At 39.6% G+C, this 25,556-nt stretch overlaps 1 protein-coding gene across 8 annotated transcripts; it reads right to left on the bottom strand.

Moving 5' to 3' along the window:
- Positions 1–1,558: 1,558 nt before the first annotated feature.
- Positions 1,559–25,547, bottom strand: RAD17 (RAD17 checkpoint clamp loader component). Of its 8 annotated transcripts, none has more exons than XR_013924944.1 (19): positions 25,339–25,547; positions 23,783–24,061; positions 22,456–22,539; positions 21,591–21,747; positions 20,969–21,105; positions 19,798–19,850; positions 19,579–19,704; positions 19,425–19,494; positions 18,702–18,813; positions 15,647–15,841; positions 14,420–14,505; positions 13,723–13,869; positions 13,121–13,267; positions 12,259–12,379; positions 10,908–10,965; positions 8,090–8,426; positions 7,486–7,596; positions 2,505–5,750; positions 1,559–2,417 (listed from the first exon to the last, which is right to left on the bottom strand). XR_013924944.1 is itself a non-coding variant. In XM_080372485.1 (16 exons), the coding sequence occupies exons 1-16, from the start codon at positions 25,378–25,380 to the stop codon at positions 8,159–8,161; spliced, it is 2,082 nt and encodes a 693-aa protein (XP_080228611.1). In that variant the 5' UTR covers positions 25,381–25,547; the 3' UTR covers positions 7,618–8,158. The 8 variants fall into 8 exon arrangements, 2 of the variants coding, with proteins under 2 accessions (XP_080228611.1, XP_080228612.1); XR_013924945.1 differs by having other exon boundaries at positions 1,559–4,652; positions 5,676–5,750; XR_013924946.1 differs by having other exon boundaries at positions 1,559–4,470; positions 5,676–5,750.
- Between the last annotated feature and the right edge of the window lie 9 nt (positions 25,548–25,556).

The following is a 25,556-nucleotide window of genomic DNA, read 5'->3' as shown; positions in this document are numbered from 1 at the left end:
AGTGAAGGAGCAATGATGTCTATGTCATTTGGGTTTTGTCTTACATTTCTGACACTCAGAAATGACACTCAGAAATGTGGCATGAAGGAAGTCAGGTAGAAAGTTAGGCTTACTGCATCCTGCCAGACAGGAGAGCTATGGTCAGGTCAGACACTCTGACTTCCAGTGTCCTTGTCTGCAATAACGGTATGAACTGTCAGGAGCATTTCGGTTATTTCCTGGAGCAAAGCATTGGGTTGGCAGTGCAATGAGTTCAGTTTTGCCCTCCTGTCTTTCTCCTCTCCTGACGTACACTGCCATGATGAACGATGGTAATTAATTCAGCAGGTGGCTTAGTCTGCTGTGTGATGGCTGCAGACCATAATTGCTCTTGAGTTTGTGTTCGCAAGCCCTGAGCAAATGCAGCTGCCGCAGCCTCTGTGCTACTTCCATACTACTGAAGGGCCAGCTGGGACCTGGATCCTCACTCAGCTTTTAGCCTGACTTCACCCATTTAAGGCAACAGTTCTGCTGGTATCAGTAGCACTTTTCCGATGATTTATGAAAATTTCGAACATTTCACAAATGTTGGGATTTTCTCATAGGAGTGCCAAGTTTCAAAACTGCACGTCAACAGAAGTCAGAGTGAGAAGTATGAAAAAAAATTTATCCCGACTCAGAACTTGGGCTATCTTGACAGGATCTTGCTCTTGTGCAGATTCGCAGGACTGGGTTGACTGCACAGGTATGTGACACAGCCCTGGTGCTACAGCTGCCTTTCCTCTTGGGAGTGTTTGTGTACCTATAGCTCATGGGGTTCAAAGACAGGGGGTGCACAAGACTACCCATCAGCGTGTGGGAAGAAAACTCTAGAACTTCAGGAGTGCATGTATATAATTTGTAAATAAACAAATATACATGGGGTGTGGGGGTGGGGGTGTGTGTTGGGGTGGGGGTGTGTGCGTGCGCTTAGAAACGTTTTACTGACTAGGGTGCATGATCAAAGTAGTCTGGAGGCCACTGCTACGGTCATCCACCTAGGAGTATCTTTGCCTATAGTTGTCCATGGAAGCATCCCTTGAGTAGTGAAACTCAGGGAAACCAGGCTAACTCACTGATTCCTAATGGTGATTCCAGTTGAGCAAGTATGTGGGTGTTTCAAAGACTGCTCCTATTTACCACTTTTGCTTTTCATGTCATTTATGCTGTGAAAGGATATAATGGATATAAAATGTGCCCACACTATTTCTGCATCCAGAAGAATCTCTTCTCCATCTTGCCTGCATCTGAGGATGTGCTTACTAGGATTTTCTCTTTCCCTGGTCAATATTGTTTCATGTACATTTCAACACTGGCATCTGAACTAAGCCCTGCATCTAATTATAAGCAGTATTAGTCAACAGTTATCAAAAATAAGTGATCCTATCTGAGATTTTGCCCTGAATTTAAAGGCAAACTCCAGCTTGCACATAACATCACTGCAGCCAGTTATCCCTTGGCCAATGTAAAGCCGATTGCATGGCAAGTGTGACTGAGTATAAAAGCAGCAGAGAGGAAAGGCAAAGGCACGAGAAATTGATCTGCCAGAGATACCTGCATTGCTGTTTTCAGTGATACACATTTTCATTTCAGAGTTCTAGGAATGTGAAACATCACCTTTTATGCACAATGAATAAATACCAAAAATCTATTGCAGATTTTTTTTTCCTTTGCTGAATCAAAAAGAGGTGTAACACATTAGAAAACCATAGCAGTTTTGTCCTTCTGCAAGTCTTGATCGGGATAAGAAGATAATACTGCATTTGGCTCCTGTTTCTCTTTTAGCTCTCAGTTTTCACAGGTCTATAATTTTGTGGACAAAACGAACCCTTGCCCGCCCCAGGAGGAGCCAGCTGTCCGAGTGGAAGCTGAGTTACACAGCTGGGAGCCAACTCCAGCCCAGCGCCAGCGCTGGCAGAAGCCACCCTCTGAAGATTAACCTGAAATGCAGGCAAACAGCCATCCCCCAAACACAGGCAATTCCAAAGTGCCCAAAGCTGCCGCGGGCACCGGTTGTCCCCAGCCAGAGGCCAAGCACGGACTGTGCTCTGTGGTGCAGCCGTGTCCCCAGGTCCCCGCGGCACTCCACAGCTTCCGGGGGATGGAGGAGACCTCGGGGGATGGAGACACACGTCCAGAAGTGCTGGACTCCCCATCACATCCAGGACTTTGGCAGCTGTGGGGAAGGTGGTAGCAATGTAAGTGTATTGGATTTGTCATCGTGTCCCACGTATCGGTCTGGCATCCATGGCCTTTGTACCTGTGCATTTGTTTGGAAACTGCTATTCATTTCATTTAGTTTCTTTTCACACAGACAGTGATTTGGTTAGATACCCCGTTGAATTAATCATAGTTTAGACATCGTTGCCAGAATGCAAATGTATACACACATTTATACTCTGTAAAAAGAAAAGAACACTATATTTCACTGTTTTGGCCTTTTTAACACATTAACAAACAGTTTGGGGAAGAAACAAAATTTTTACCTGAAAATGGGAGAGAGACTGCATATATTCTGCTGCTTTCCCTTCTGTTGTTGGTGAAAAGGGGACAGTGGTCTTCCTCTGCCCTTAAATGTAAGATTAATTTCTTTTGAGCCATAAGACTACAAGACTTTTGTGTTCAGGATTACCCGATCCTTCTGGTGCAGAATCCGTATCAATGACAGGGTCAAATAACATTAAAGCGATCTGTTGAACAATTTTTTTCAGAAGAGCTCATCGCTGGTCCAGTTTTTGTTGGTTTGGTTTTGATGTCAGAGTGAGGAGATTTAGGCCCACTAAATATAGGTGGAGTTGGAACTTTTCCCCTAAAACATCCCAGCTCAGCAGTTAGCTGCAAATGTTTAAGCACATGAGCTTATGCACATTTGCCACTGTTCTGTTGTTACTTTCCTGCAGGAAAGAAAGTCTCATCAGGAGCAGAAGAAATACCTGATCTTTCAAATATAATGGAGCTGCACCTCCTTAGGAGTGTCTATATGGAAAATGCTCCTGCTTTGGGAACAAGTATCAGTGAGTCGGGACAATGAGAACAAATTTATGCCTAATCTTGCTGCGTAAAGCATGCAAAACTGTTGAAGAAGCTTTTTAATGAATCCGGCACTCCTAATGTAGTGTTTAATGCATTGCTCTCATGTTCATTAGCTCTGACTCCAAAGAAGCCTCTGCCATTTATAACAAAACCAGTTCTGATCACATTTGCTGTAGTGGAAGAGCTGCTCATTTCAGCGCCAATGGGAGTGGGTCCAGTTTCAAGAAACCTATGTCCAGGGGATGAATTAAAGCAATATGGAGCTGTGCTGAGAGCTTGCCAAAATGCTTTGGCAGGTGTTACACTGATAGCAGAAAAAATTTGATGGGAATATAGATAAATAAATAAGCATGCATAAAAATGTACACGAAGAAATACATGTATATAAAGCACATAAAATGCCAGCTCATTTGCTCAGGTGTATTTCCATATCTAAGGTCCTCTGTACATAATACTATCCACCACCCCTGGGTAGCACGGAAATTGTCATGTAATAGCGGATGATGATTTTTCCTGAGCTGTACATGTGTTTGTCACAGTTGCTCTGATTGTAGCAGTGGACTGTATCTAATTTTGTCTTTAAGCTCAGCAGCTGTCTCTTGCTCGTTGTAAAAGGGGATAGAAAGTACCTGAGCTTGCCAACAGCATTGGATGCAGCCAGCATACACACCGTAGCAAACAGTCCGTAGCAGAAGTGCGGGGGCCGATGGGCTGTAACTCTGCGCCAAGGCTGCCACGTTCGGTGCCTGCTCCTGGGTAGCTGCTGCCAGGACACGGAGGTCAAAGCCGAGTCCTAGATCTCCTCACATCAGACGCTCTGCACACCCATATTCGTACCTAGTGCTTGCTCCAAATGCAAAAAAAGGAGAGGGGCTAAAACATCAACAAAAAACCCAAGCTGAATGGTTTGCCTAATTGGCATGATTTTAATTTCAATGTTCTCGAAGGGAGTAATAGAACAGAAATCAATTTCCCCTATCAGGTAACTTCTCAACACAACTCTTGAAAACTTTGCTGAAGTACTACACTTTATTTTTCTTTGTTTGCTTTAAGTTTTTTAGCCATTTTTCTAGTATCCTGATACGGCCAATGGTTTCATGAGCTCTTTTTCTAATAGATGGGCAGGCAGATCCCTGTAATTTGCCTGCGCAGGGAGAATTCATTCATGCGTGTTTGTGCCTAAGACTTCTTCAACATAAAAACATATTGGATCCAACTCCAATTTACTTCACGACAGCAGGAGAACTACTGGTCTGGAAGATGCGATCATGCAAGCCAAACCAGGCTGCATTTACACAAAACATACGTGTCCTTCTGCAGCGGGAGTGCACCTCACCAGGCTGACTCCCTTCTGGCATCCGTCCAAAACTGAGACCGTACAATGGTGAGGACGTCAGGCAATTCGTGTAATGAGTTTTGCTGGCAGCAGGCAGTGGGGGAAAAGCAAACTCATGGTAAACTGGATCAAGATCAAGAGTTCATTCCTCCTGAATGCCCCATACAACTCTGACGTGAAAGAGTGGCATGTGCTGGCAAGAAAAGGCTTTCCTGTTCAGGCCCACCATTCACAGAACTTTTCATTTCAGCTCTGGAGAACTTCGCTGTTAGACAAAGTGGAAAACGTTCTTCTAAATAACTGTTCCTCAGAGGAGGAGAAGCCCAAGAAAGCCATGACAACAAAAGGTGTGGCTTCCGTACTGGGCAAGGGCTGATTTTGGCATAGGCAGTAGGCAGATGCATCCAGCACTGCGCTTACTCTCTCTGCCTCACATGTCAGTGATGTATCATCTGCACTGAACACAGCCTGCGTTACTACACCTACAGTGAGTTGGGTGGGTTCAACCATGAGCTACGTGGGTCTCCCAAAGGCCGTCGTAGTTGTTGAAGTTCTTTGACCACACCAAAAACATACATGTATATTTCCTCTTTGGGATGCTCCTGAACACTCCTTCACTCCTAGCTAAAGGGCATTTCTCTTCCCCCCACTCTGTAATTGGGATAACAATGCTGAGGGAGCCAAAATGGACTCTTGGACCCCCTAGAGATAGGCTGGAGGGTGGGCTGTATGTAGCACTGACACTTTTTTGCCTGTTGCAGCTACGCAAGCTTTGCAGCTGTTGAAAAGGAGTAAGGCCTAAAAACCTAAAGATCCACCTGAGAGGAGTCTCAGGTCTGTGAAAGCCCCATTCTGCCTTGCAAAATTGCTCAACTTGGTTCCTGAGGAACCACAGCATGTAGTGCTGAATGGCCCTGCTCTTGCTCACTGTGCCCAGGCCTCAGCCATTGTTGCAAACTGCTGTACCAGGTACTAGAAATCATAAATTAGGTAAAGTTGGACACATCAATACAAGAAAATAGTAACAAGCCAAGATTTATTTTAAATGATCCTGGCAGGGTCACTTGTGCAAGAAAGTTGAAAGGTTCAGCTCTGAGGAAGACCACCTGACTGGGGCCAAAGGCTGGAACGACCCTCTCAAAATTGATGCCAATAGAAAACTCTGCCTAAACTCTGCCCAGGCTCTGCCTAGACTCCACCTATCATTAATATGCAATGAGATGTTATTATTGCATGAATAATGTATGAAGAGATGTTGCAATCATGTATGTCAAATTTATAAATTCACCTGTTCCGCACCTGTGCTTTGGACCAAGTTTCTGTGGTGCGAACCAACCTCATCCCCTGCGCAGACAAGGAATACCTTGCTGCTAAAAGTACAAAAAAAATCTCTTAGCAGTTTTCTTCGTTCCGAGGTTTTTCAGCATCACTGTCCACACTTCCCTTTGGCTTACCTGGGGATTGGATTGATTTAATATTAATTTGGCATTGGCTTTAATAGGGACTATTAGAGACTAGAACTTGAGTAATTTGGGGCTTCCATGCTGCTCACGCCACTTTGCATGCCACTGCCATTCAAAGGCAAGAGCACAGACATTGAAGCACAAGAGGTTATTAAAGGGAATAATACCTCTTTTCTTTTTGGTGGCAGTGGTGTTTTCATGTGAAAGAGGTTTCACTCAAACTACTACAAACCCTGTACCTGATCGTGGCAATACTTCATTACTGATACTGAAGACTTCAACAATTTAGTTAGTAAGAACAGAGAACGACGTTCCCCCCGTCCTCCTCCTTTTGCTGGTGTCGCAATGTTAGGAAACAAGGAACAGATGGTGAAAAGAACAGCCTTACCCAGCTAAAAAAAAAAAAAAAACTGCAAAAAGAAGCCTTCAGGTGAGGAAGTTCTGGCTGCAAGAAGAGATAAGCAGATGGCATTGAAAGCCACAGACAGTGGCAGAAAATTAGTTGAAAGCAGGACAAAGCTAACTGCAGTAGTGGGAGATTGCAACCTTCAAGGGCAAAACACCACTTGGGGAGCATGCCTAGTTAGTAAAAGGCTTCAGTAGTGCTGTCTGAGGATGCGTACTAATTTGCATTAGAAGTGAGAAACTTGTAACCTGTCCTGTGTGAGTAATAATGCATATGCGATATACTATGAATATGCAGTATTTGATTGTATGTAATGTACACCCTCAAATAGCTCTGTGTGCATGTTAGGAGAAATCCCCCACTCGGCCAGTGCTGCAATAAACCAACACTGGCTTTCTAAACTATCATTTCATTTGTAGAGTTTTCTTGGTTACAATTTTTGGTAATACTACAATTTATAATTAACCAGATGACTACTGAATACTGCCCTAGTAAGGGCAAGGCCAACAGTAACACAACATAGTTGACGTGAAAATAACTCTGTTATTACTATTATTACCCAGTACTACTGTAGGGAAAGCTGAAAAGATATAAAGAAGCTTGGAGCTTTGTTTGCGAAGTAAAAACTAGTATTTCGTGCCTTGTCACTTGCAGTAGAAGCACCCCACACGCTCCTCGACAGCACCCTGGAGCGGGGCAAACGCATTACAGGGCATCAACACCCAAAAACATTCTGACTTTGCTGTAAAGAATATAGCTGTAATGAAATTTAAGAATTAGGGGAGAAATTTCCCCCTTCAAAATTACAGTAGCTATAGATGGAAAGACTACACCTGTCCCTTGAGAGAGGACAAATCCTGACATTTTAACAGCAGCAAAAATTCCAAGGTCGTGGTGGATAAACATGTATTTTCTTCTACTAAACTCTGACTGCAAGCAATACAGAAATGCAAATATACACTACCTATTCAAAGTTGGTTGGTTCGATTTTTTTTTCCCTCTCCTTATTCCTGTGGTATCACTAACCACAGAAACATATTAGATGGATTTGCAGAGACCAATCCCAGTTACAGAGAAACACTGAACTCCATTCAATAGACAACTACCACACACTTCACATGTGTCAGTTACCAAACACAGATTATTCTTTCCCACAGCACAGCTGCAATTCAAGGAGAAGCGCACACCACAGCATTAGGTTCCTACAGAATACAAAGGATGAGAAGGACTTATGCTTGACTGTTGCATTTTCCTCTCCATGAGTTATGAAAATATTATTCAAAAGGGAATCCAAAATAAACTGTTGTTGTACAACATACATTCAACTTACAAACAAAAATCTGTGACGGTACAAAACAGTGTTAAAACATTAACAGTAGGAGTTTTATTTACATTTATGTGATATCAAACCTTTTACGTGTACATTTTAGTCTCCTCTTTCAGAAGGGCCAAGCTTCCAAACAGCAATTTTTTTTGAAGTTATGAATTTTAATAAAACCTTCAAATGCTGATAACTTACCAAATGTGTACACAGAAATTACAACTGCAAAGCAAATTAAAATATGTAAAAAGTAAAAATAACTTAAGTGACCCTACTTATCTACAATCTCTTTCAAACTCATTTCAGCCATCATCTATTATTCTCTTTGTATCAATATATTTAATGGCTCAGGAGAGGCAGGAAATAGCTTGTAGTTTAGTATTCAGCTCAGGCCTGATCCTGCAAAGAGGAAGCTGAGGAGATTTGCCTCGATGCTGACACAGCATGTTTAGACTTGGCCACGTAGCCCACCTAACTAGCTAAAGAGAGAGGTACTTTTGTGCAGACCATACTCACTTTAGCAATGACCTCCGCAGCATATTCATCTATCAAGGCAAGTCACTGTTGCTATTTTGTTGTACTCAGTCACTATCATATTCCTCTATTTTTAATTCATCTTCCTCCACGATATCTTGAGCTGCAACAGGCTGAGGCTGACTGCAAGGTAATTCACTTCCACTGCACTGGCTAGAAGAAAGAAGGAATCCATCTGATTGATTCTCATCCATCGCATTTTCCTCCATCTGTGCAGCTGTCTCCATAGCATGCACATCAGCACGGTCCCCCTCAGAGCCAGCAAGTAAGTCTGGTATCCCAGGATCTTTATCAGTAAGTCTTTCAAGCTTTAACCTGTAAAATTATCATTGCAACAGTAAGTTACGTGGAAAAGCATCTGCTCTGTCACACAAAAGCTGCAACAGAGAAGACTGCCTGTGTACCACACAGGTCACTCTTCTCCACTGGTGCTTAACAGCTTTCACGTCTTTTCGGCAGCGTTAACACCCTCCACCGATCACAGTTCATTCAAGCTATGCACGTTCCGTGCTTACATCGCTACCTTCACAGTATTATGTTTTCACAGCTCTGCACACATCTTCCAGGTATAGATACCTGTGCCCAGAACTCAACACCAAACAGCTTACATTACAGCCTACAGAAGACGCAGGAGTTCCTCTCAGGGAAAGGTCTGCCCTACATAGCTCAAACCGCACCAACAGGTCACGTTTGTGCTGTGCTGCTTTCCCAGTACTCACTGCTGGAAGTTTCTTCCTTACGCTGACAGTCACTTGCTTAGCTTTCTTCACACGCATGAGCCGCTAACAATTAAGTTACCGACTACAGCCCATGGCACCTTAGACCCTTTTCCAAGCAAAACTGGAATCCTCTAGGACAGGAAGCAATTTCACTTGAAACAGATGAAAAAAAAAGTAAAAAGGAAATATATTTTTTATGATTTCTTCTCCTATTTGGACTTCTCAATCTCTCTAGCATCTCTGTATCAGTAGGTTACTAATGTTCCTATTTTTCCCACTTCACATGGGAATAATAAAAAATTACACAGCTACTGACAAAAACTCATCCTGACACCAACTCCCAGTGATCAAATACCATGCACTCTCCTTGATGCCATTTTTCTTACTTCAGTGCCATTCCCATTCCATTAATAAATGCAACAGAAAAACAAAATATTCTTTCCACTGAAACAGCTGCATGTAAGTTGTTTTAAGGACTGCTTAATAACAGAAATTACTTTCAAGTAGGATTCCTGAAGAAAGCAAATGCTTACTAAAATACCTACCTTCCTCTGTAACTCCTTTCCAAAACGAGCAAACAGATGAAGAACACTTACTGTGTTTTCAGGAGAAAGTTACCCCTCAAGTAAAATCTACAGGACACACACCCAACTTAATGCAGATACAAAACATTTATCCATATTTAAAGGTATGCTGCAGACAAAATTAATGGCATAAGTCTACAATTAATTTGTAAAGTTACAAACATTTTGGCTTAGATGAGGGAGTTTGCAAAGAAATACACCTGTTGTGGACATCTTCCTTTCTTCCTGGCTAGCAACTAAAATGGCTTTCAATACAACTGTTGGGGAACAGGGTGGTTTTCCTGGGTAACACAGCCTTCACCTTACAGGCCGTATTTCATAGTTAAACTCAGACAGCAATACCACAGTGATAAATACGAGACGCTTTGTCAGATGCCCTAATTCTCTTGGTTAAGAGATGAAAGACTTAGTCTCATTCCAGCTAACTGTGATCTCAATCCTTTACCAGAAACAGACCATTGCAATTAAAACTTCTTAAATTTCAGAGATATCAAAGTTATAGAAACATAACTGAGGTTCTACTAGATTAAATGATGCCTATAATTCAGAAGGCTCACTCAAGTCAGAACATAACATGTCACTCCATGAGCGCTACACAATCTTTAAGTTGAGCAGTCCAGTCTCACAGTTGAAATAAAAGTGTATTTTCAGTATTTAACCTCTAGGACAGAGGAACTTCAGTAGCTATAGTTTCATTAAAAAAATGCATTCTAAACGAAGGTTTACTCTAAGTACTCCAATACCCAAAAAAATCCACAAAACAAAAGCCAGTGCTGCTATCTGATTTCAGAGGAAGCACTCAAAAGTATTTCGTGGTTCCATAGGTACAGAACTGCTTCAAAGGAAGTAAAGATAATTACCCATTTTGCTTTCCTTCTTACATTTCTTGGTAAAAAGCATGTGAACACAGAATGTTCTATCAAACTTACAGATCAATGTTTTATGTCATGACAAACAATAGGCAAAGCACACTATACTCTTCATCAATTCAGTTTTATTCTCACGTAAATGTTTTTGACCTAAAAAAAAATATTTTATTCAGATCATGCACTGGAGAAACATAGCTATGTCTAGGACAGCGCTAGTATTTGGTACAATGGAAAAGCAAGCTAAACGAGGATTAAAAGACACACTATAGTATAAATGTTGCTACTAATATTGTAGTGATAAAGAAATTCGACTATTTTTGTCAAATTTTTGATTTTTTTCCCCACTTTCAATTTTGGGGCATTTCACCCAATCTGTGGACAATTTTGGGTCAATTTTTCTCATTTTTTCCTCAATTTTGGGACAATTTCGCCCACTTTTGGTGCATTTTGGGCCCCTCCCCCCCCAGGTTTTAACAGACAAAATACTAAATTATCATGCTGCAAGTGAGGAAAAATGTCACATCACTGATACATATTGAAGATGTTTCTCTATGAAAGGGTTATTTTCCTCAATATACTAAGAAACTAAGTCTTTCTTTAAGAAAAGACAGAAGTCAAGTTTACCTCCCCAAATGTCTTTTCAGTGGTAGCCTTCCAACATCCTGGATAAAAGCAATCTGAGCTAAGAACAAAGAATCATCAGTATCATATTGGGTAGATCATAACACACATACAATTAAACATACTGGAAAGTAACTAATTCTAAGTGTAGTCAAATATTCAAGTGAATATATTTGCAATATTTTGGATATCAGAGCACTGCATGCACATGTACATATGTTTTTGAAATTGCTTACCATGTTACCGTAACGTATTTACAAGTTGCCTACACATAAACATCCCTGGCATTCACCTGCGTATTTACAATGTAGAGTTATTATTCCATAGCCTACAAAATGAATTCATGCTTGTGTCAAGGCCTTTATTAAAACATGAAGCCTTTTATTAGAATTAACCTAGTATAAGCAACCCAGCTGTGTAAGGAGTAATTTTTGGATTAGGTACTGTTAAGTTCTTCCGCACAAACTGTCTGCTATTGGATTCCCTCAGGTTGCATATCTTTTTAATGCACTGGAAACACTGATCTTGTGTCCTTTATCTGGGAAAGACTTTTTAAAAGCCTTTTAAGTCTGCTGATGTTACTGGAAAGGATCCAGTAAGCAACGAAGATGTACTTAACATCACCTACTAGGTTTCCAAAGTCTTCTTACCCAAATCCTCTAGCAGATTTAAACAGAGCCCTAAGCCTAAAAGAACAACTTAAATTAGTAAAGTTTAATAATTAATTAATTAATAGAAAGCGGGGAGAGGGCTATGAGGTAATAGTTAACTCTTGCAATGGAAAAAGGTTGGTGATACAGTTCTGCAGAGACCTGTGCTAGGACCTGGGCTATTCAGTATATTCTTAAATGTAACCCCGTGAAAAAAGGGGATGAAGAGTGAGATGAGCAAGTCTGCCAATGCCACCCAGTTAAGACAAGCTAGTAAGAATGTGGGCAGGCAGAAAAATGGTGCAAGGACCTTAACAGACTGAGAGGGCAACACAATGAAATACTAAAGCATACAGGTACCACAAATCCTGCAGTAAAGAAAAAAAAAAGTGGGGGGGATTATTTCAAATACTCCGACATGACAACCCCATCCTACACATTATAAAGCACCATATATGACTTCTGCTAGCAGAGATACTTTCAGTTATGTAAGTTTTATATGTAACAGGACAGCTTTTATTTTGGCAATGATACTATCTTGGGTATCAGCTATATGCATTTACCACAAGCATTTTTTTTTTACTGAGGCAAAAGCACCAACAGTATTGACCTTTTGGGTTACAAAATTTTTCAGTATGCTTTAATTGCAGGAAAAAAAAATAAAAAAAAAAAGAGTCCAAGATGAAAAGTTACACTCATCTTACCTTGATTCCTCATTGGATTTGCTAACATAGCAAGATAAGGCAATAGCTCTGTCTGAAGACACTCGGGTGGTAAACAGAAGCTTGAAAAGAGAGATTTTGCTGCAATGCAATTTTCTTGATACTGTAAGAGTTGGGGCAAAAAGAAACACAAGTAAAAAACCTGGTAAATCATTATTAATATAGATATTCTCTACCACAAAATACAAGACTATCTTCCTGCCTGCTGGATGACTACACACAAGCTACTGAAAAATAAGATGATAAAAAAATATAAGCAGTTAAGAGTTAACACATACACATCAAAAAATAGTAAATTACTTCATTTTTGCTGAGCATCAAAATGTCCAGAAAAATATTAATCTCTTGATTATAGAATTCCCCACCCATCCAGGCAAATATTTTGACAGATACAGCAAGAGAAGTATTAGTTCAACTGTAAACAAATCACCAAGAGCTTTGATACCTTATGAACAAGCTACTTCTGATAAACACAGGTAACAGCAGTAGTTTGTTAAACTTACACAAGAGTTCAGTATGATTTAAAGTGCACAAAATCCTAAAATTACTTTCAGGAATACTTTACAGTATTTCAACACTAATTGTGACTCCATTAACTTAGGATTAAGACTCTCCCAGCAGTATGGCAATTTGGACACAAGAGCCAAACTTTGTCAGAGGGCTCCAATTTATTTTTCTATCAAAAGAATGATACAAATGTAACTATTCAAGCAAGTTCTTTTCAAAAGTAGCTTTTATCAAAATAGGATATTTAGCAAGCTTAGCACCGTGAGCAAATCTCACCTATAATATTCAATTGTCATGTCTTACAAAAATAGTAATAATAAAAAAATCAAGCATTTACCTTTTTATTGATAAAGAACCACTGGGGTTTATGTAAAGGCCGGAACCCCAATCCTCCTTGGCGGTGGGCAAAGGCTCTGGACATATTCGAATGTATCACCCCTCGGGTAGCCACAGATGCACTGTATTCCTCCATCACAGATCGAGTCTAAGAATGAAATTGGGCATTATGTGAAATCAAGGTCTCTGTACATTAAGTCTCATTTGAACTAAAACACACTAATTGCAGCGACACGATGCACCCAAAGTATGTTTAGATTACTGTGAAACTTGTACTCAAAGCAGCTGAGTGAAAAAGTAAAAAATCAGCTCAATTACTTTCAGGAAAAGACATTAAGACTCAACACATTTTCAGCATAGATTTGTTCTACTTAATTTCTTTGTAAAATATTTAGAAACGCTATAACCCACTACAATAAAATACTGACATAAGTTGGACCTGCATCTCTTCTATAGTTGATGTACTTCAGCGTTCGTTAACAATTCCCTTTCAACTACACTTAAGTTTGAGGAAACATTTGTAAACACTTTGGGAAAAGTCTAGAAGCTCCATGTCGGAGCATTAAAAAAAAAAGTATGTGTGTATAAAAAGATGACACTTACACTCCAGTTGCTACAAAGGACATCAGCAGTGCTCAAATATTCGCTGGCTCTCACTACATCACCTATATCAGGAAAAAAGTCTACATAGTTCTGGTGAAGGTATAAATTAAACATGCTTCCAGATACATGCGATCTTTCCACAATATCCTATTAGAAAAAAAAAAGTTCAAGTCTTACACAGCATATAAGGAAAAACATCCTATAGAAGACTGTTAGGGAGATAGCACACATGATCTATGAAGTGATGCTTGTATACAAAAGGGAGATTGGTTTGCTTGCAGAGAAGGCTAACAGTGGGGATGGAGGGGCAGAAGACATTGATGTCTTCAACTCTCTTAATAGGTGGTAACAGAAAGGTGAACTGACTCCTTGTGGCAATGCACAGCTAAAATAACAATTGCAGGCTGCAGCAAGGGCAAGTCCACCTTCCACCACAAGTCCATCAGTGAGGAGAGAGAATCTCCATCCTCAGATGCCTCAAAACTCAACAGATCAAGAGCCTGGGAATCTAATCTACCTTTGAAGTTAGCCTCCAGAGGTCCCTTTGCAATTAATTCTTCTCTAACTTAAGACAGACTGAATACACATATATTAAGATCAATGACAAAACCACTGTGCTTGAGAATTTGCATCAATCACAAGAATTTGTTTTGGTTTTTCTTCAAACCAAACTGGAATCAAGTAGTTACTGCATTACCTCAGGCTGAATAAGCAAGGTGTCGCGACGGTATTCTGTTAAGTGAGCAGGGAGCTGAGAAAGTTCTGATTCTGACACTGGTTCTCCTACAAAGGATTTTAGGAACTTTAGTCTTATCACAAATTTTGTTAATTTCTGCACATAACCAAAAAAGCCAGAAAAAAAAGAGACACGTATTTCAGATAAAATATTAAAAATTCAAATAAATATTATATAAGAGCAAGAAAAGAGATGTGTAACTGCATGATTAAGTTTTGCAGCATTGAGCATCATTTTTAGCAACCGTCAACTCTACTAGCAACTAGATTACACCATTTCCAGTTCCCGGAAAGCTCTTGAAGCAGGCCTCCTAAGAATTTAATTATAGAGTCAATATTACATAGTCAACTACATGTAATTAGTTACATTATATTTCATATACAAATTTAATCTTAATTATTTTCACATTCACACTATTTCTCCTCAATTGATTTTGGAATTATTACTGAATTATTCAGTGAATTATTACTGAAATATGAACAGCCAGTGGCATCACGGATCCTAATTTAGCTAAGTGCAGATCGTGTTAGTTTAATAAGTAGGAAATGCTTATGAGTTATAGTTTCTAAATGTCAAAAAAACAGTACTGTAAAAATACACAGGGAGCAGATATGTTCTGTAAATTTACAGAACCTGAGTCTGTAAGAACCTTCAGTAGTAGTAAGGTGGAAACTCTTGGAGAGGTGAAAAAGGAGACAGGGTATGAGACAAGAAATGGAAGAGGTTTTCCAGTCAGAAAGAAGACAGCAAGTATGTCTGTTAAAGGGAAACAAAGAGTTGAGATAAAAAGTAGGGTGGAAAAGATAGCAAATAAGGGAGGCAGCACCCGTGAGGCTGCAGCGCTGTTCTGTAACCTTCAGGAGTACAGACAAGTACAAAATATACCCACAGAAATTTGCTTGTACAATGCAACAAATGTGCTGGCTATCTATCTTTGTGTGCATGACAATGCATGGACCTAACGCAAACAGGTATGTAGTTTTATTACACACACATAATACATTTATTTACTCAATAGCTACAGACAGCTGCAATCTCAGTTACCACAAACTTTTATTCCTGTTTTTACACTGTTATTAATGACGAAATATGTGAGTTAGAGGTCATTTTAAGCCTTACTTTAGCAAATCTAGCTATTAGTAGCTAACATGCTCTGCCCATTGAAAGAGTAAGTCAAAGTTTCCTTACTTTTGCAGTAAATTATTTTCCCCAGAGCATGAAAAAGAAAGATGGAAGCATCTTTGCCACCAATAGCTTGTATCTCCTGGTCTTCTGAAGTATCAGATTTACTTTTCTTTCTTACTTTGGATATTGCTGCTGATTCACATTTTAACGTGGAGCTCCTTTTCTTCCTTGACCAAAAGTCTTTCTCCAATGAGCACTCTATTAATAAAAGCAAAAACACAATCAGGAAAAGTACATGAATCAAAAAAATTTCTCTATTATATTGCTACTGGACAGTAAGAGAAAACTTACCTATTTGGAACACAACCCAGTCATCTAAACTGGGATGCTTAATTCCACTTCTGTCCCGTAAACCGCAACTCAGGTGCCAGGTCTTTTTTGAATAAGAAATAAGTCTTTAAAATAAGCTAGCACTCTTGTTTATGGATTCCAGTTCTGATACAGCCCCAACGTGCCTTTCTTAAAAATCTCTTCTTTATAAAGTACAAGTGCAAATACATGTCAATTATATTTCACTTACACTCTGTTCACCTCTTTGCACCACCTGTATAATACCATCACTGAAATGTAAGGTGGCAAAGAAATCCTTTCATTTAGGCAATTCTTCCCACAACCTACTGATTTCCACAACGTTTTGAGACCTCCAAGGAATAAAACTCTTCTCTAATTTAAAACTCAATTTTCACCCATAATTTGATTTAGCAGCAAGTGAATCTTTACTGAGCTAATCCTTATTGAGCTAAGAGAACTTATCCTTCAAGTATTTATCCTTCTTTTCTCCCACAATTACCATGGATCCATTTTACCCATTAATACTACTACAAAGCAAATGTATTGCTTGAGTTTATAGACACACACACACATATGAAGAAAGAAATGATACATATGTAAAAAAGTACTACCGCATACTCAGGAGTTAAACAAGGAGGTGAGGCATCTCCAAAATTTACAAAATATTACTGGCTGCCAATCAAATACCTGAGCAATTGAAAAAAATGTATTCAACATGAAGGCAGCTCTTCCCAATTTGTTAGAGAAAATGCGAGGAGTACATGATTCTGAGATGTCAGGTACAGAACCTGTCAATCCATATGCCTTTGTTTTCTCCCAAGTTCTCTTTATAGTTCTCATGTTTTTACACTTCCAAGGTAATTTATCAAAAACTACATAAACTGGTCATTTTAAGACTATTTAGGTTTTCTAGAGTCTGTAGAAGCTAAGTAGCATCCAGCAGTGAGCTGCTGCAAACTTTTCTCAGGTTATCACCAACCTACTAGTTACTAACTTAATGGCATTATCATCCAAGTGGTTGTACTGAGAGGAATTTTGTAATTTCCTGTTTAACACAGAACAACACAAACTTAATATACTAGAAGACAACATCAGAAGAATGTAGTTCCCATGTTTGCAAGTTATATCTAGAAACTTTACTGTCTCCCTCAAGTAATTTAACAAACACAGCTAAGTTAATTTTAATATACTTTAAAAGTCAAACTACAACACTCCCTCTTACAATAAGGACTTCAAACTACATTTAATCCTGTATTCCATGAGCACTTTTTCTGTTTGCAAGGTGGATGGGAGAGAAAAATCTGTAAGAGCAACAAGATCTTTGCTAACTTTATGACATACAGCCAAAGGCAATTGTTGAATCCACTTCCTTATTTCTAGGTTGAATAGAAAATGCTGGCACCATCTAAAGGTTCCTAGAATGAGCTACACATGCCAGAGTACTGCTTCTAAAAATTACAGGTTAAAAAATGAATGTATGTGATTTATATAACAGCCATGACTTCCAATGCTTGTAAAAGACATGACAGACTGTTTTCTTTCAATGTTGCAACATAAATAATGCCAAACTAAGTCTGATCTGAGCATTGTCCAATGAACTATGTTGCAGTTCAGCATTTTAGTAGTCTTCAAAAATATTCTATAAAATACTCCGTAACTTCACAGTAGGTCATAGCACCTCACAGCTTTTCAGTTCACCAACAGCTGTACCAACTCCAAAGCAAAATCGATCATTACAGAAGTGCTATACACAAAGTCAATGAGCTATTTCAGAAATGCTTTAAAGGCAGAGATAAGGACACCGAGAACTGTATGAACCAAGCAATAAAAATACCCCCTTTCAAATTAAGATTGCATCATAAAAGCTTTGAACAGTAAGCACATACCAATAATAAAGATATCCAGAAGAAAAGAGAACATTTCATTAAATCACATCAAAACATATATCACCGCTGTGGTTTAACTCCAGCCAGCAACTAAGCCCCAGCTGCTCACTCACTGCCCCACCCCCCACGGGATGGGGGAGGGAATCACAAAAGTAAAAGCAGGAAAACTCACAGGTTGAGATAGGAACAGTTTAATAGTTGAAATAAAGTAAAATAAATAATAACAGTAATAATAATAAATTGTAATGAAAAGGAAATTAATGAGAGAGAAATAGAACCCAAGAAAAACAAGCCACGCAAACAAAAAACAGTTGTTCGCTGCCAACTGACTGATGCCCCAAGCAGCAGCCCCCAGCCAACTTTCCCCCCAGTTTACATACTGAGCATGATGCCATATGGTATGGAATATCACTTTGGACAGCTGGGGTCAGCCACCCTGACTGTCCCCTCCCAGCTTCTCACGCACCCCCAAGCCTTCTTGCTGACCGGGCACAAGATGCTGAAAAGCCCTTGGCTGAGTGTAAGTGCTGCTCAGCAACAACTACGACTGTGTGTTACCAGCATTCTCTTACCCCCCATCCAAAACTCAGCACTGTAGCAGCTACCAGGAAGGAAATTAACTCTATCCCAGCTGAAACAAGGACAGTAGCAGATGTTACTCAAGCTTTGAGACTACATGTAACAGTCATGAAATAGAACATTTTAAGCCTAAAAACCAGACAAACAAACCCAAACCACACTGTGCCTTCTATTCCTGTCCAGAGCAGCATGTCAAAAATGTTCTGCACAGCCCACCTAGCTGTGCTGCAACAGCAAACAGAATACCTTTATAGCAGGAATGGTCAAAATGTCATTTGCCTCTCAAGAAAATAGGCATTTACCTTTCATAGAAGAAAACTGAAGACTGTTTATTGCACTTCTTATATCACCTGAAGAACCTCTGCAAAGTAACTCCAGAGAAGTTCTATCAAGAGCAAAATTCTTTTCTTTGTTCTACAAGGAAAAGCAACATTCAAAGTAGTAAGAAAAAGTAGGAAAAGGGGTATTTGTTAGCCTAGCTGTGGGGAACCACCTCTGATACACACCATAAACATAAGCATCCATCAGGTGCTCAAGCCCCATAACACTGCTAACTTTAAAACATATAATCCAGTTAAGCACACTGCCATATTTCATATAGCAATATTAAGAGAATAATGCACATAATTCTTTACAAGGTGTCACTCAATATTAGACTTGGTTGTAATGAAAACTGTTTGGGAATAACACAGGATTTGGGTTCATGACCTCTTCTGGACTTGCTGGATTACAATAAAAATTACTTCTATTCCTATTATTTGTTTCATTACATATAGTTTCTGTAATAGGGAGAAGAATTTGCAGAAGTAACTCTGACAGCTTAGATCAAGGATCAAGTGGAACTAATCTGAAAAATAAGACATCTTTCCAGTTTGTTGGCTTCTGCTGGGGGATTGGGGGGGGCGGGGCTCTGCTATCAAAGATCAAACAAATACAAAACCAAATATAAATAACACTTCAGATATAAGAGTCTGAAATCTTTCTGTCCTAGCACTGCACAGAACTTAGCAGTTTTGACAACTTACCATATCTGCTTCTGTTGCAGCTATTCGATTAAGAACTTTCATCATATTTGTTGGTGCAATGGGCTTGAAACTGTTGAATTTAATTTAAAAAAAATAATTCATTTCTGACATCGCATTTAATTAAATCAAGTTTTAATGAGATAAGAGATCTTACCTAATACTGGATATACACAACTCCTCTAAAATTTCTGTTGGGAACAGTAACCTCTGGTTGCCATCTCCACTGAAGTTATCAGAGATTATAAATATAAGAGGACATCTACTTGTAGAAACAAACCTCCTAAATTGAAAAATGAACAAGTATGATAAAAATCAAACTCTAGTTTACTGCAAGTGGCTAAAGCTAATCATTACAAACTTATCTGCAACTGACCTGATAATTTCATGTAGACTGCTAGGGTCTCGATAGAATTGGTTAGGTATGTCCTATTCAAAACAAATGAACTGCTGTCATTACATTCACATGCAAATATTCTCTCCCACAGACTGATTGTTACAGCACACTATGCTGCTACACACTTTCTCTTCCCAGTTAGCTTGCTTTCAACTAAATTCGAATGCGGCTAACACTGAAAACCAGAAGGAAAAAAGCAAAGAAAAAACCCCAAAGCATAGTTCTTTCTTTCATTATGGACAACAATTACCTAAAAAGAAACATTTTCTTTCTGTCCTTGCTTCCCAAGAAACAGACTTAGGTTAAAGTTAATAATCATACTGCCTGCTAGGCAGAGTTTTACTCAGAGGATAAGCACTCAGGTTAGCAGCTCCACAGAGGAAGAGGGCAGGATATCTACGTGAGATATGAGAGGACCTACATAAGTAACTTCATGAAGAGAAGTCACAGAAAGCTATGCTTCCTAAATTCTACAGTACATCACATAAGTCACTGACAATTTTTGTCTCTCCTGTTTTCTCTTGAAAGTTTACAGACAACTTTACTATCATAACTTAAAAAAATTTGTCTCAGAAAAAATGGAAAGTTCAGAAAGAAAATGCTACTGAAACATACTCCTAAGTAAAAAGTCTTCCCCTGTGCCTCCCCATACAGCTTACAAATCCTCAGTTTAAGTCACTTCCCTAAATAATGCCCACCGCCCACCCCCCTGCCCCATAAGGCAATACTAAATTTCAAATGCTTTCCAATTGTGTTTATTGTCACATTTCTACACTCGCCTGCACCCTTAAGTAACAGGAATAGCGGGTTTTTTTGCTCCTCTTCCTTATATACATATACACATACATCCTTCTAGAAAGCTAATCATGCAGAAACACGGGTTAACTTTCCAATATTGCTTAATTATTCATCCTGTAGTACCTATTTCTGCACACAAACTAATCTTCAATTTCTGCCTATTAGCTTATATAGTTTAACTACAGGTAGAACTTGACTCTAGACTGCTGTAGGACTCAAAGTAATAAAGAACTCTGTAGTAAAGCAGACTAACTTTTGGCAACAGCAATCCACCCGCTGAAGCTAGTTAACACATCAGTATTATAATAAAAGGTATTGTTTTCGAAACAAGATTTCACAAGTTCTCACGTACTTCAATAAGAATAAGCTTTTTATCATTTTCTGATGACTCCCCAAGCATCTGAAGTTTGTTATACTTATTTGCTCTTAATAGAAAATCTTGAAAAAGAGTTGCTTGGGCCTGACTTGGAAATGCATGAAAACTTGAGTCTGAAAAAGAAGAACTAGTTAAAGATACATATTCTATATTATACCAATTACAATACAAATAGCCACAAGAACTAATACCACCCATGCCATTTTCTGAGATTAGCCACTGAACACCAGCAGCCAAGCTTCACAGCAAAAACATAACAAATAATGTGAGAATTTGTAAAGAGTAGAATTCAACTGGACACAAACAAAGACAGACTTAACCATTTTTATTTAACTGGCTCAAACGATATCCAGGGTATTACATAGCATTCTATACTGAATTAAATTCCTAATTATTTTGGAGTAAACACTGAAAAAAATTAAATCACTTTTCAGTTAAAAGCAAAAGAAAGATTCTTATTAAACACTCTAGGATCTTACTTAGATGGATGTGGATCTGACTTCCTACATCACAGACAAAAAAGAATACCAAATACAGAATACAAAAATCACAAAAGCAACTGGAAGAAAAAAAGAAAATAAAAACCCAAAATACTTACCATGGCCAAACATACTTCTTAAGTCTTCTTTTGTAAAGTCTAAAGATATTGGATTGGTCCATTCTTGCACCTGAACACCAAGATCTTTTGCTAATACTTGTATAGTTGCAGTCTTTCCACAACCAGGAGGACCGGTCAGCAGCAAAACAGAGCCACGCTGTCACAGGAAGGGGGTAGGGCGAAAAATTCCCCAACATGATAAATACAGACTGACAGTTGGCTGAAGATCAGTACTTGTTGAATTTCTCCTATAGTTTCTCTGGTAATCATTCCCTTTTCCCAGTAAAAAACGAGTTAAATATTTGGTGTTACTAATTTACCTGTTAAAGAGCTACACCAGAACTTTGAAAGCCTTGCTCTCAGTTTTTAAATGGTACACAGTTAACTAAATGCATACAAGCAGACTACCAACATAACAGATATTGAACAGGAGAACTGGGTCTGAAAAACACCAGGCAAGACTGATAAATTATGTACGTGTATAAGAATGCCTCTTACCAATCAAGAGGTTAAAAACATCCTATTACATCAGATCAGTGCAACTGGATATTTGCCCAGATACTTAAAATTAATCTGTGGAAGACAATATGCAATTACAAGCACATGCTTAAGATGTATGAACTGACTAGATGCTAGAAAATAATATTTCTAAGCAAAACCAGAATACACCTCTTAGCAGCTAAGTCCAAAACAAATGTACAAGCTCTAATTCATGTTCTTAAAAGATTTCTTATAATCCAATGGATACATAATCACTACCTATTAAGTTAAGGGTTGGTTTTTTTCTACTGAAATTAAAATAAAATTGAATACAGCTTATTTGTGTGGTTTCATTACATGCAGCTGATAACTTTGGCAAGGTTACCTGCTTTGGCTGCCTCTGAAATATATGTACTTTTAACCAGGTTTCAACTTCTTCAATTTTCTTCTTTTGCACAGCAAGGTCATTCTAGAACAAGATTAGAATACATGAAATGCATATATACATCTCTTAATTTCTAAAACTGTAACGATGAGATCCAAGAATAGAAAATACGCTAAAACATTACCAGAGAGGTACATATACATTTCAGTTACATACGTTTATGCTGTGTAGAAGTAAGTGCAACAGCTAAGAGACAATCACTTCTGCCTGTTTCCTCCAACAGCCAATTTTCCATTGGTTGCAGTTGGGAAATAATGAATTATTTATTATTCCTAAAGTAACAACATTACAGTCTTGCCTGTTGATGTCAGTATGCTTTATAGCTACTGCTTGAGCCAGTACTTTTTAGGCTCTACTGACTCTTAATACTGCGTCTCATGCAGCTTACTCATCTTCTAGCCTCGAACTCAAATCCTCTCCACAGATGAGCTGTTAAAGTACTATACTTACATCAACCAGCACTCAAATCTCAAGAGACAGGTAACACACATGCTAATACATTTGAAACACACTGTGAAAAAGCTGTTCCATGAGCAGAACCAGGGAAGACAGGTTTACTACAGATTTGAGTCCTTTTTCCTCGAAGCCCTAAGGTACCACAGTACCACAGACCCACACAGTCACACCTAAGATGCATCAAGCAAGCATGAGAGAATGCAAACTGCAATTAGTCAAGTACTCTGAACATGTTAACAGACCAGCTAACTCTTGTCCAGTAACATGCAGGATAACATGAATTATCTTTCCCATAATGAGTGCACTAACTCAGTTCTCGCCTCTTTGTTCTTAGCTGTGGATTCTCCTAGTACTTGGAGCTGTTAAATCTGGCTAAAATTCATTACCAGGTTCAAAGGTTTAGGAGCAGACTGACAAGAAACAACACCTCATCAGTAGCTTTATATCAGGGGTCCAGCGTGCGGACTAAGTGGCAGGCAGTCATCTGTGGCTGCTTAGTTTCCGCCCCCCCCCCCCCCAACCCCCAGCGGGGGGTGGTGGTGGTTTGTAAATACCAGGGGCCAGATTGAGGATGCAGGGGGGCTGTAGTTTGAGGACCCCTGCCTTATATCCTCAGGAAGCCTGGGGGGAAAAATGCCTCTCCCACAGAAAAAGGGTTCATGAAAATCTTAACTACAGGCAGTAAAGACATCAAACTAGTACTTCACCGCTCTAATAAAATAGAATATACTTAGAACCTGACCAATACAGATTATGAAGCACATATACTCTAATGTTACTACTATATTAGCACTTGGAATAACTGTCACACCTGAGTTTCAGGTTTATATCTATCTACCCAGGGCTCATCTTGAGACTGGCTCCAGTTTTGTCTGGACTTGTTAGAAGGCAGATCTACTGAAGATGACTTTGGTCTTTTTCTGGGCAGAACTTTGGTTTTGCTGCTTTCTGGCACAGAAGATAGGTCTTTCTTCTGCTGCTGCCGGTTTCTTCCAGAGTTGCCTTCTAGTGGTTTCACAGGAATGGAACCAGAAGAAATACTTGTGTTTTCAAAGAAGTCATCAAATGAATGTGCTGACCAATCTGTTACCTGGTAAAATACAAACATTATGCTATTAATGTAGCACTCTCCTCCCCTTAATTTGGTACAGTTGCCTCTAGAACATCAGATATTTTTTATCAAGTCTTTATAAGAGTATCTCATAGATGTAAACAACTTCATTAGGACTGAAAGGCATACTACTAGTTAGCAACAAACACGGGCACTTACGCTTCTTGAATGTGTCCATTCCATGTTTCTTTGATATTAAAGAGAGCTACACTTTACACATGGTTGTAAGAGTATTTTGCAACAAATTGCCAATCAGAACAAGTTGAGAATTCTACAAACGTACACCCAAACCAATGTAAAACAGAGATAAGAATGAAAAAAATTTTACATTAAGGGCATGTTCATGTTGCCTCTGCAGTTTTCAGTACGCGGTGGTGGTTTTTTCCCTCCTTTTTTAACATTCAATAAAGCCATTTCTATTTGAAAGTTAGAAATAGATGACAGAGAACAATTATTTAAGGAGCACAATAAAATGAAGTATCCTTACTTCTTTGCCATGTATGGTAGCTTGGCCTGATCTAGCATCAGACTGCCATATGTATCAGAAGTCTATCTGACAGTGACTAGAAAATGAACAGTTAATAGTGTTAATATTCAACTTTGGATTTGAGAAATACCCTGCTAGGACAGGTGTACAAACTTACAGCCCAGAGCCACTTTACAGCCTACCTATGATCTAAAATAGTATCACCGTAGTCATACGTTCTCCCCCGCTAACAACTACACGACAACCCTTCAGCAATAGGAACTATAACAGGCTACATGCCACAACACGCTTCTGTGAAAATGGGATTCACAGAATATACATGTCATCTCAAAAGAAGTCTGTGATTACTCTACAGTTCACACATTTTTATAAATTAACACAACTGGGCATCACCAGACAAGTTTATCTGCAACAAGCATTAGCAGCTAGCTGGGAAAGAGGATTTACCTCTGCACGATTGGTTTTTAACGTTATTCTGACAAAAGTTATTTTTAGTTGAATTTGCATATTTACCAACAGGCCAGACACCAACGTGCGAGGGGATTTCCTTTGTACACGCTGCACCAGTAAAAAAGAAAATAAACACCTTAAACGTAGGGGCAAAAAAACCCCGAAGAACTTAAAATGTAGAGTAACTGCCAACACAGAGGCCAAGGACTAACCACCGGGCCTACGAAAACCACTGATGGGGGCTGCCGGGTTCTTCCCCGAAGCTGCAATAACCCTTCCTCAGTGCAGACCCCGGGCCGCAGCCCGCCCTGCGGCCTACCTCCGCCGGCGCCAACCGCTTCCCCGCGGAGCCTCCCGACATCTTCAGCCCGGGCGGGGCCCATCCGCCGTGCGGCCCCGCCGCGACCGCCGGGCCCGAGGGGAGAGCCCCGCTGCTGAGGCAGGCGGCGCTGGGCGCGGTCGCAGGCGGCAGCGGGACGCCGCACGACGAACACAGCCGGCCGAGCCGCCTCACGCCGCCCGCCGGGCCTCCCGTGG

Source organism: Falco punctatus, assembly GCF_963210335.1.
Source record: "Falco punctatus genome assembly, chromosome: Z".
Taxonomy (NCBI): Eukaryota; Metazoa; Chordata; class Aves; order Falconiformes; family Falconidae; genus Falco; species Falco punctatus.
This window is presented reverse-complemented; position numbering and strand designations above follow the sequence as displayed.